Below are 12670 nucleotides of genomic sequence, written 5' to 3'. Positions count from 1 at the left end.
AAAAAAAAAAAAAAAGACCCAGTGGAAGTGAACGCTTGCTGTAGTACCATCTGTATATAAATAAGTCTCATTTGGATGACTTATTTAAAACAAATGTCGAAGAAACTTCTCTGTATCTTTTTGAAGTAACAACTGACAGTACATGTAAAAATAATGTACTTTTATACAGTAACAGATTAAAGGAGAGAGATCCTATGAATATCTTAATAATGCAGAAGTGGCATTTGATAAATTCCAAAATCTGGTCGTTTTCCACCCCTGCCCCCAGAGATGGGGTCTCACTCTGTCACCTACAGTGGAGTGCCTGGTATAATCATAGCTCACTGCAGCCTCACACTCCTGGGCTAAAGCTATCCTCCCACCTCACTGGGATCATCACAGGCATGTGACACCATGCCCGGCTAGGTTTTTTCTTCTTCTTCTTCTTTGTAGAGACAGTGTCTTGCTTTGTTGCTCAGGCTGGTCTTGAACTCCTGGCTTTAACCGATTCTCCTGCCTCAGCCTCCCACAGTGCTAGGATTACAGGTGTGAGTCACCTACAACCACACCCAACATATATTTTTTTTCTTTTTTTAAAACGAAGTCTTGCTCTGTTGCCCAGGTTGGAGAGCAGTGGCGCAGTCTCGGCCTACTGCAACTCCCGCCTCCCAGGTTCAAGTGATTCTCTTGCCTCAGCCTCCTGAGTAGCTGGGATAACAGGCATGCACCAGCTAATTTTTTTTTTTTTTTTTTGTATTTTTAGTAGAGATAGGGTTTCATCATGTTAGCCAGGCTGGTCTTGAACTCCTGACCTCATGATCCACCCACCTCAGACTCCCAAAGCACTGGGATTATAGGCATGAGCTACTGTACTCAGCTCCAACATTCATTTTTAGTAAAATTTCTCAGCAACGTTAGAAATACATGGAACTTCCTAATTTTGATAGACGAGATCTACAAAACTGGAATAAACACAATGCAAAATGTTGAAAGCTCTCCTTTGAGGTCAAGAACAAGGCACACTTCTAGTCAGCACTGCTAGAAGTTCAAGCCAGTAGAATAAGGGAAGAAACATAAATAAAAGGTATACAGAATTGAAAGAAAGAAATTAAACTGTATTTCTGGACAGTTTTATATCTGAAAAACTGAAAATAATCTACAAACTATTAGAATGAATAAATTTACTTAGCAAGGTTGCTGGGTATAAGGTCAACATAAAAAAATTGACTATATTCATACAAACTACCATCAAACAACTAGAAAATGAAAAAAAGTGAGCTGAGATCATGCCACTGAACTCCAGCCTACGTGACAGAGCTAGACTCCATCCAAAAAAAATAAGCCAGGTGTGTCTGTAATCCCAGCACTTTGGGAGGCCAAGGCAGGTGGTTCACAAGGTCAGGAGTTTGAGACTAGCCTGACCAACATGGTGAAACCCTGTCTCTACTAAAAATACAAAAAAATTAGCTGGGCATGGTGGCACACACCTATAATCCCAGCTACTCAGGAGGCTGAGGCAGGAGAATCGCTTAAACTCTGGAGGTGGAGGTTACAGTGAGCTGAAATCCTGCCACTGTGCCCTAGCCTGGGTGATGGAGCGGGACTCTGCCTCAAAAAAAAAAAAAAAAAAAAAAAAAAAAACCAAGGGGGCACTGTGGCTCACACCTATAATCTCAGTACCTTGGGAGGCTAAGGCAGGCAGATCACCTGAAGTCAGGAGTTTGAAACCGGCCTGACCAACATGGAGAAACCCCATCTCTACCAAAAGTATGAAATTAGCCAGGTGTGGTGGCACGTGCCTGTAACCTGAGCTACTCAGGAGGCTGAGGCAGGAGATTCGTTTGGAGCTGGGAGGTGGAGGTTGTGGTGAGCTGAGATTACCCCATTGCACTCCAGCCTGGGCAACAAGAGTGTAACTCTGTCTCAAAAATAAATAAATAAACAAAAGTCGGCCAGATTCGATGGCTGAGGCCTGTAATTCCAGCACTTTGGGAGACTGACGCAGCCAGATAGCTTGAGCCCAGGGGTTCAACACCAGCCTAGGCAACACAGTGAGACCTCATCTTTAAAAAAAAAGTCATTTATAATATCATCTCAAAGTAGAAGTGGCTGGAAATTAATTTAACAACAATGTGTAAAACCTCTTAAAATTATAGATATATTAAAGGAGATATATTTTAATTATAGATATATTAAAGAAAGACCATTTCATCATTAGAAGACTCAATAATAGAAATATTTGATGCTTTCCTGACCTTAAGGGAAAAAATAGGCATATGTTAGCCCACTGCAGTGGCACACCTGCAGTCCTAGCTACTTGGGACGCTGAGGCAGGAGGATCACTTGAGCACAGTGCTCAAGGCTAGCCTGGGCAACATAGTGAGACCCATCTCTTAAAAAATAAAATAAAATTTTAAATAGGCAAAATGACAACGGAAATCAATTATAGAAGATATTTTATCTATATACAAATACAAGTGGATTACAGGCATGAGTCAACCACGCCCTGCAACTTTCAATTTTATAAACTGAGTTTTTACCACATTATTAACTTTTAAAAACAAACATGTGGCCTAGCAGGGTGGCTCATGCCTATAATCCCAGCACTTTGGGAGGCTGAGGCAAGTGGATCACGAGGTCAGGAGATTGAGACCATCCTGGCTAACACAGTGAAACCCCATCTCACTAAAAATACAAAAAATTAGCCAGGCTGGGTAGCACATGCCTGTAGTCCCAGCTACTTGGGAGGCTGAGGCAGGAGAATCACTTGAACCCAGGAGGCAGAGGTTGCAGTGAGCCGAGCTTGCATCAGTGTGCTCCAGCCTGGGCGCCAGAACAAGACTCCATCTCAAAAAAATAAAAAATACAAACAGACATGTTTGTTTTCAAATGGGCAAAACAACAAAAATATTTTGTTCCAGAAAATAATTTATATGATCTTGTAAATGTGTAAGATACTTAGGAAAGAAAGATGAAGATGAGTTGCCATGTTGGAAGAGCAGGCTCACTGAACAGCAGTGCTTGTTCCCTCCTTCTCCAGAGGGGTCACAATTGGTGGCTGGGTCACCCAGAGGAGTTTTCTGGGGTCACCATAACTTGTTCTCATTCAAACACCTTTTTCTGTATTCTTAGCTCATTTTGCCTATTTAAAAGACAAAAGCCTTTTAAGAAAATTTTCTTAATTCACATTTCCCTTAATGATTCCACCAAGACCCAGGCAGATGTAAAAATCTTTGTGCAGATGCAAAAATTTTTTCCTGCCTTAGGAAAAAATGTTACTTCTGTTACTTGAAAATTTTCACAATTTACCTGTTTTGGTCACTTGAGGCTGCCCTATCACAGAGTGCTTCCACTTGTCAAGAACTTCTGTTCTGTTTCTATACTGTAATAAAACCTACTCTACAGACAAATTTTTGCAAAACCTGAAAAACCTTTCTAAGGGCTGCAGAGCCACCTGGGGTATGCAAGCAGTAGTAATCTAATTTCTGAGCGAAGAGAATAACCCGTATATTTTGAAAGGAAAACTCCAGATTGTAAAATGGTAACAATGAACATGAGTGTTGGCCTCAAAGAGATACTATTTTATTTATCCCTAAGGAAAAACCACTCTATTTTTCTTGTTAAAATATTATTATGTAACAAGAACTACAAGCAACTTTCAAAGAGGAGTGGAATCTCACTTTGTAATCAAATAAATACAAGTTAAAATGGCTACATACCCTTTTTAATCTACCAAAATAGCAAAGGGTTTTTTGTACATGCCCTCCCACCCCCACCAAAAATTCCACTTTCTTTTCTTTTTAAGACAGAGTCTCGCTTTACCGCCCAGGCTGGAGTGCAGTGGTGCGAGGCTCACTGCAACCTCCACGTGATTCTCTGCCTCAGTTTCCCGAGTAGCTGGGATTATAGGCATGCACCACCACACCTGGCTAATTTTTGTATTTTTAGTAGAGATGGGGTTTCACCATGTTGGCCAGGCTTGTCTCGAACTCTTGACCTTAGGTGATCCACCTGCCTCAGCCTCCCAAAGTGCTGGGATTACAGGTGTGAACCACTGCATCTGGCCAAAAATGGCACTTTCATAGAATGGTAGTGAAAATGTAAAATGCAAAAAAACCCTACTGAAAAGCAAGTTTGCAGTCAGTATCAAGAGCTTTATAATTGTTCTTTCACTCAGTAATTCTACATCCACAGATTTAGCCTAAGGAAGAAAATAAGAAACATATAAAATGGTTAAAGAGTAAAGGTACATTGTTAGAAGGTTCATTAAATAATTACGGGATATACAATTATAGGATTCTTTTGCAAACTTTAAAATTATTTACCTAGAGATTTTAAAAACATGGGAAATTATTTAATATTATAATTATGGTGCTTATAAAGTTAAACACGTAGTCCAATCTTATCTCTAGTGAAAAGAAATTCACCAAAAAAGTGCTTACTGTATTTTTTAAACATGGGATTTGAGAGACTCCATATTAATAGCCTGACTGTGCATTGAAATTCTTATTTAGGGCCTAACACAGAGGAGGTGTTTGCTAAATGTTAATTTCCTGCTACCTGATTTTTCCCTCCAAGGTTGTTTCTGTATTTTTTTTAGGGTCCAGAATTGTGTTTTGTGCATGATGCTTACTGAATTAAAAAATTAACATATGCATGAAAAATAAAAAATTTCACCCAAATGTTACAAGTAGTTATTTGGTAGGCTGTAAATGTGTATGTTTTCATTCACCTAAATTTATTTCTTCTTTTCATTTGTCTCATAATATTTTTTTTCCTTTTTGAGATAGAATCTTGCTCTGTTGCCCAGGCTGGAGTGCAGTGGCATGATCGCAGCTCACCACAACCTCTGCCTCCTGGGTTCAAGCAACTCTCCTGCCTCAGCCTCCCAAGTAGCTGGGATCACAGGTATGAGCCACCATGCCCAGCTATCTTTTATTTTTGTATTTTTAGTAGAGACAGGGTTTCACCATGTTGGCCAGGCTGGTCTCAAACTCCTGACCTCAGGTGATCCGCCCGCTTTGGCCTTCCAGAGTGCTGAGATTCATCATCTCATAATACAAAAAGAGGATTTATTTTGATTTATAGTGACTAACGATACATTCTAACATATCAGACCATAAAGAAATGATTTCAAGAACATAATAATAGTGACCTAACCTCTATGCCTGTTCTCCCTCTGCCCTTCAAAAAAACTATATAAATTTGAGTATTTTGGTTTTCATCAGATACTTGAAATGCCAACAACAAAAGGCGCTCCTACATTCCAAGTTGAGGGGCTGGACCAGACACTTTCAATCCGAGATTCCACTGCGATACTGCAGAGGCCATTGGAAGGAGGTCCTAGTGCTCTGTGGCATTTCCCACAAGCCCAGAGAAAGGCTTCAACAAAACCATTTGTAGAGCTTGACATGAGTCCCCTGGAATCTGGGGAAGGGTTTAATATCTGATTCCAAAGAGTAAACACTGCTTTGGCCGGCTTGCTGGGAGAGCAAGGAAGCATGGCCACACTGCGAACTGATGGACTTGCAGATGATCCCACTGGAGGGATAAGGAAGTTGTTTACTGTGAGCCACACAGATCCTGTAGAAGGCACTGGACATGAGTAGGTTTAAAAGGACCCTGTACCACTGGCCCACCTGAAGGAAGGAAGTGATCTCAATAAAAGGGTAATTCTCCCCAGAACACAGACTCTGAGGGTGAAACTGCAAGTGGCATGCTGATGGAGGTATCTGAATGAACCATCAAGGAAACTGCATAAGGGAGATCCCTAGTGATGAGCAGTGTCTCAAAAATCTACCACACCCCCTCTAGAGAGAAAGAGCCAGTACTGGAAACGCAACATACACGGCACCCAGCTGCCTGATCACAAGGCAGCAGCTGTTTATTGTTTTTTTAATTTTAATTTTAATTTTTGAGACAGGGTCTTGCTCTGTCACCCAGGCTGGAGTGCAGTGGTACAATCTTGGCTCACTGCAGCCTCTGCCTCCCAGGTTCAAGCGATTCTCGTGCCTAACCCTCCTGGGCAGCTGGGACTGCAGGCATGCACCGCCATACCTGGCTAATTTTTTGTACTCTTAGCAGAGAGGGGGTTTTGTCATGTTGGCCAGGATGGTCTCAAACTCCTGGCCTCAAGTGATCTGACCACCTCAGCCTCCTAAAGTGCTGGGTTTACAGGTGTGAGCCACCACGCCAGGTGAGCAGCAGCTATTTAAAGCTGAACCTTATTCTCTGTAACTATTCTCACCATCCCAAGGGACCACAAGCAGCACCTGCTAGTGAATAGATAAGAAAGTGGAGTGCAAGAGAAGGCATCAACTCCACCCTTTCCCCACTGCAGGCTCCTGAGCCCCAGCTGAATGAGAACAGACATTTTGAATTAGAAGAAGGTTTATAGTTTTAACAAATACTCTGAGCTAGAATGGATAACATCAGATGGTGATTGGAAATCCTATGATCTGCTTGAAATTCCATCCAGAGATATGGTGGAAGGTGGAGAACAACCCACAAAGCAAATTTACTTGGAGAGTGGTGAGAAAGAAAGAATACAGTTACTTTCTGCTCTACTTCATAGAAAGTCTAGCTTGTGGCTGGGCACAGTGGTTCATGCCTATAATCCCAGCACTTTGGAAGACCGAGCCAGGTGGATCACCTGAGAGCTCAGGAGTTTGAGACTAACACGGCCAACATGATGAAAACCCATCTCTACTAAAAATACAAAAATTAGCTGGGTACAGTGGTGGGCTTCTGTAATCCCAGCTACCGGGGAGGCTGAGGCAGGAGAATTGCTTGAACCTGGCAGGCAGAGATTGCAGTGAGCCAAGATTGCACCACTGTACTCCATCCAGCCTGGGTGACAAAGCAAGATTCTGTCTCAAAAAAAAAAAGTCTAGCTTGTTTAATAAACAAGAAAACAGAGTAAGATAATTCTACTTAACATACTTAGCAGTCTCTGATATAATAGTGCCCAATTAACATTGATTATTTTTATTGAAAAACAGTAATAGAGTATCTTATTTTCTACTTTTAGAATAGAAAAATAATAGAGGTGATAGTATATCTTGACCAGAAATTAACTCAATTAATTAATATCTTGACCAGAAATTAATTGAAAAGCAATTTAGCATTACTATAACCATGTTTTTCAGTGTACCATACTTTCTATATATGCTTATATAAAGTACAAATATAAAAATAATTTTTTCTAGTATTCTCATACAGTATTAACCTACACTGGCAACTGCTAAATGGAGTCTGGTTTGGGGGCTTTTAACTAGCACTGCATCCTAGAATTATCTGTGGAGCTTTTAAAAAGAACACATTCTTATATCTGAGGCAAGACTTACCCAGTCAGAATCTCTGGGTCTGGAAACCAGATGTATGTATTTTGAAAAAGCTCCTCAGGTGGTTCAATTGTAAAATGGGTATTGCCAGTCACTGGCCTAGGTCAGTCACTTAGCTGTTTTGTAAACTAGAAGCCAGACTCCTAGACTTTTGGTCTAGTTGGGGCTACCCAGAAAATTTGTTAAAAAATAACAAAAGACATCTGAATTAGATAACTAAGTAATTGATTAACCAACATAAACAAAATGAATCCATTCATCAAACATTTACTGGGTACTCCCTCTGCACGAGGCTCAGTATCAGGTATGGGGATTCTTCTCTACCCTGAAAATGTTCTCAGCCTACAAGTGTGTGAATTATTTAAATGTGGCTACTCTCAGTTTATATTAGATACTAAGAGAAAGGCGACAAGGAGTTACTTCGAAGGCTTACTTGCACAATACTATGGCGTACAAGGACTCTCCCACATGAATCAGCCAGGCAAGCCAATACCTGAAACCAAAAAAAAAGTCTTTTTTTAAGGTGATAGTTATCTGCTGATGAAATCTAACACAGCAATCTCAAAAAAGAAAAGCATCTTAATGTGAACTAGCACTACTCTTAGATACCAAAAGGCAGCTGCAGGCCTTCCAGGTCTCCCCTGAGACCAGAGCTGCAGTGTCCACAGCCCATTTGTGCAGCTCTCCTTACCCATTGGTCAGGAGGGTGTGATGGTGGTCCACCAAGTACTGAGTGAAAGAACCCAGGGGCCCAAGGCTCTGATAAGGGATACTCTGAGGCCAGAAGACAACCCACTGAAAGAGAACCAGAGACACAGAATACCTATTAGGTCACTTAAAACCTGTTTTTTTGTTTGTTTTGTTTTTATGAGAAAGGCTGTGAAACAATACGAAAACAACTATAGACCAAAGAAACTCTGAACAGTCATCTGGGCCTCCATTCTTGACTTCCATTTTCTTTCTTTCTTCTTTCTTTTCTTTCCTTCCTTCCTTCCCTCCTTCCTTCCTTCCCTCCTTCCCTCCCTCCCTCCCTCTCTCTCTCTCTCTCTCTCTCTCTCTCTCTCTCTTTCTTTCTTTCTTTTTTTTGAGACAGGGTCTCACTCCACTGCTGGGCTAGAGTGCAGTGGCATGATCTTGACTCACTGCAGCCTCTACCATCTGGGCTCAATCCATTCTCCCAACTCAGCCTCCCAAGTAGTTGGGACCACACGTGTGTGCCATCATGCCTAGCTAAAAAACATGCCTAGCTACTTTTAAAAATTGTATATAGAGGTGGGGTGCAGTGGCTTACACCTGTAACCCCAGCACGTTGGGAGGCCGAGGTGGGAGGATCACCTGAGGTCAGGAGTTTGAGACCAGCCTGGCCAACATGGCAAAACCCCATCTCTACTAAAAATAAAAAAAAATAGCCAGATGTGATGGCAGGCGCCTGTAGTCCCAGATGCTTGGGAGGCTAAGGCTGGAGAATCACTTGAACCTGGGAAGTATAGGTTGCAGTGAGCGGAGATTGTACCACTACACTCCAGCATGGGCAACAGAGTGAGACTCCATCTCAAAAAAAACAAAACATAACAAAAATTAGCTGGGCATGGTGGCACGAACCTGTAGTCCCAGCTACTCCAGAGGCTGAGGGGGAAGAATCACCTGAACGTGGGAGGTGGAGGTTGTAGTGAGCCAAGATCATGTGACAGAGCAAAACCCTGTCTCAAAAAATATATAAATATAAATATAAATAAAAATTAGCCAATCGTGGTAGCCCACACCTGTAATCCCAGCTACTTGGGGGTACTGAGTTGGGAGGATTGCTTAAGACCCCAGCAGTCAATGCTGCAGTGAGCTGTGATCATGCCACTGCATGATCACAGCCTATAATCCCCGAGTAGCTGGGATTACAGGCATGTGCCACCATGCCCGGCTAATTTTTATATTTATTTTAGTAGAGACGGGGTTTCTCCACGTTGGTCAGGCTGGTCTCGAACTCCCGACCTTAGGTGATCCGCCTGCCTCTCTCTCCCAAAGTGCTGGAATTACAGGCGTGAGCCACCGCGCCCAGCCTAATTTTTGTATCTTTAGTACAGAGTTTCACCATGTTGGCTAGGCTGGTCTCCAACTCCTGACCTCAGGCAATCTGCCTGCTTTGGCTTCCCAAAGTGCTGGGATTACAGGAGTGAACAACCGTGTACGGCCCATGGCTAATTTTTTTTTTTTTGTAGAGATGGGGTTTTGCCATGTTGCCCAGGATAGTCTCGAACTCCTGGACTCAAGTGATCTGCCTGCCTCAGCCTTCCAATGTGCTGGAATTACAGGTATGAAACACCGTGCCTGGCTGACTCCTATTCTTTTTTTTTTTTTTTTGAAACAGAGTCTTGCTTTGTTGCCAGCTGCCAGGTTCTTTTTTTTTTTTTTTTGAAACAGAGTCTTGCTTTGTTGCCAGCTGCCAGGCTGGAGTGCAGTGGCTTGATCTCGGCTCACTGCAACCTCCACCTCCCCGGTTCAAGCAATTCTCCTGCCTCAGCCTCCTGAGTAGCTGGGACTACAGGCGCGTGCCACCTCACCCAGCTAATTTTTTATTTTTAGTAGAGATGGGTTTTTACCATGTTGGCCAGGATGGTCTCGATCTCTTGACGTGATCTGCCCACCTCGGCCTCCCAAAGTGCTGGGATTACAGGTGTGAGCCATCATGCCCAGCCATGACTCCTATTCTTAATACATTTGACCAAAATCAGTATTTTATAAAAGATATTTGCAAATTTTGAATTTATGTGCTTTGGTTAGTTTCTTTACTGCAGAAACTGGCTTGAGACAAAACTCTTGCTTAATTTAGAATTCATTTCTCAGCTTTCCCTTTTTGTACCTCTAAAACTGAGAATGAGCCACTGCAAAGAGATGGAAAATAAATGAGATAAGGTTTGTGACATTTTAATAGCAACTGCTTAATCACGTTTTTTGTAATCTTAACATTTTCTCAGCCTCTGTGTTGTAACCTCTACCAGCTTAGAGTTTCCTGAGAATAACTGCCAACAGTTTCAAAATGTATTGTCCTATTCATATCTTTGTCAAGAGCAGTGCTACCTCTCTCACTATGTTGTCTCACATTTGAAATTTAAATAAAGCACAAATACCACTGCATCCTCCCAAACCCAAGGGCAGGGGGAGCATCTGCCAGCTCTGCAAGATCCCAATTTGAAGTCCTCAAAGCTTTCCTCTAACTATATTCTAACTAGTCACAGGCACAGAATTGTAAAACAAAATTCACCTTTGAAAATTTTCAGTTCAACACCTCCACTTTAATACAAGGAAATCAGGACAGAGGTGGTCAGATTTTACACCAACAAACACCTCTGTGGACATGACAAATCCCCAATCTCCAGGATCTACTGGTATATCCCAATAGCTTCGCCTTCCTTCAAAATTTTACCACCTTATCACTTGAGGTCAGGTGTTCGAGACCAGCCTGACCAATATGGTGAAACTCCGTCTCTACTAAAAATACAAAAAATTAGCCAGGCGTGGTGTAATCCCAGCTACAGGTTGAGGCACAAAAATCGCTTGAATCTGGGAGGCAGAGGTTACAGTGAGCCGAGATCGCGCCACTGCACTCCAGCCTGGGTGACAGGGCAAGACTGCGTCCCCCCCACCAAAAAAAAAGTTACCACCTTAGCCCACAACCTACTTTTCCACGCATCTTTCTCGTTATCCTTTAAACAGATTCTTTCTCAGCCAAACGTCGCTTTTTCTCAGTAGTTTCCTTCTTGCTTCCACACCTATGTCGTAACAGTTATATCGGCTCTATAACGTCTTACCACTTAAATCCTACCCATCCTTTATGTTTTTTCCCGTTTTCCAAGCGATTCCTACTGGCTCAAACATTCTGCTGCGGAAGCCCTATTCTGCCTTGGCTGGCCTATGGCAGCCTGTCAACTTGACTTCCCACTTCGTGAGAGGCTTAGGCTCGGTGAACCCCTTAGTAACAGAGCAGAGGTAACGACGCAAAGCAGGAACACTGGGAAGCAGAAACCATCCCAAGAGCCCACCGAACTTCCGCTTACAGGAGTAACCTAGGCAATCGTCAGCCGCGCGTGCGCACAGACCTCGTTCCCACAGCGCCCCTCGCCCTACGAGGGCCCGGCGGGACAAAACAGACGCCCGCCCCCGCCCCACAGCTCACCGCGAAGTAGCCCAGCCCCAGGACTGTGACCAGAGAGGGCAAGGGTCTGGGTAGACGGAAATAGGCGGTAGCCGCGCTGCTGGCCTTCGACTTCGCCATCCTCTTAGAAAACCTAGACACAGAGTTGGCTGGGAACTCCCCAGCCGTCCCCGCCCCTATATAAGAAAAGCCTGGCTAGCCGGTTTCTCAGGGGGCCGGGCGCCCGCCCAAGACCCTGGCGGACCAGTGCGCCTGCGTCTCATTCCGGAGTCTCGGCTCTTCCCCTCTGCTCCAAGCGCGTGGGAGCTGGGATTGTGCTTGTACGACCTCCCCCGGCCTGCGGGCCAAGGTCCTGCGGTGAACCGAGCGCTCGCTCCCTGGCCCGACTGTGGCCCTCCAGCGGCCGCGCTTACTGTGTGGTAGCCAAAGCTGAGGGTGATGACTGTGAACCAGAACAGACTGCCTCTCTGGAAGTAGGCCGCAGCGCGGGCTGCCGTAGCCATGGTTGCAGCACCTCCCTTGGAGCGCGCGGTTGGACAATGTCCAGCGCGAGCGCAGAGGCTGGGCCGGGGCGGGGCCGCGCTCATCCGGCTATCCGCGCAGGATGACGTTGGTGCAGGTTGGGAGCTCCCTGTGAGCAAGTCTCCCTGTCTGGCCCCAGTACCCTGTCTGGTTCCAGTACAGGGGGCCTTGGAATCACACTTGGGCTTAGATCTGGCGGGCTTGTCACCTTGTAGGGGAGACTCTTCTCTGTGATGTTTCTGGGTTTAAGATAAAGATATTGGGGCCGGCGCGGTGGCGTTTCCCTGTAATCTCAGCACGTTTGGCGGTAGGATCGCTTGAACCCAGGAGTTTGAGACCATCCCGGGCAACATAGCGAGACCCTGTCTGAATGAATGAATGAATGAATGAATGAATTAGATGTTGGAATAAATTACAGCAGTTTGGGAGGCTGAGGCGGGTGGATCACTTAAGGTCAGGAGTTTGAGACCAGCGTGGCCAACATGGTGAAACCGCGGCTCTACTGAAAATACAAAAAGTTACCTGGGCGTGATGGCGTGTGCCTGTAGTCCCAGCTACTCGGGAGGCTAAGACAGGAAACTCTTGAACCTGGGAAGTGGAGGTTGCGGTGAGCTGAGATCGCACCACTGCACTTCAGCTTGGGCTACAGAGTGACACTCCATATATATATATATATATA

The 12670-nt window shown here is 44.1% G+C and overlaps 1 protein-coding gene across 3 annotated transcripts in view; it reads right to left on the bottom strand.

The window, feature by feature from the left end:
* The window catches only part of TMEM254 (transmembrane protein 254), a 14335-nt gene extending 2334 nt beyond the window's left edge, over positions 1-12001 (bottom strand). Inside the window, exons 1-4 of one of the 3 annotated variants that reach the window (XM_037727464.1) lie at positions 11491-11832; positions 8014-8117; positions 7756-7815; positions 3976-4180 (exon numbers count right to left, since the gene is read on the bottom strand). In XM_037727464.1, the coding sequence (XP_037583392.1) occupies positions 4162-4180; positions 7756-7815; positions 8014-8117; positions 11491-11589 (282 nt within the window). In that variant the 5' untranslated portion in view covers positions 11590-11832 and the 3' untranslated portion in view covers positions 3976-4161. Of the gene's footprint in view, positions 1-3975; positions 4181-7755; positions 7816-8013; positions 8118-11490; positions 11833-11882 lie in introns of those variants that run through there. The other 2 variants (XM_017497031.1, XM_017497024.2) reach the window with 2 other exon arrangements.
* Positions 12002-12670: the final 669 nt, after the last annotated feature.

The sequence above is a fragment of the Cebus imitator genome, unplaced genomic scaffold (genome assembly GCF_001604975.1).
Source record: "Cebus imitator isolate Cc_AM_T3 unplaced genomic scaffold, Cebus_imitator-1.0 Scaffold11, whole genome shotgun sequence".
NCBI lineage: Eukaryota > Metazoa > Chordata > Mammalia > Primates > Cebidae > Cebus > Cebus imitator.
Note: the sequence above shows the minus strand (reverse complement) of the source record. Positions and strands in the feature narration are given on the sequence as shown.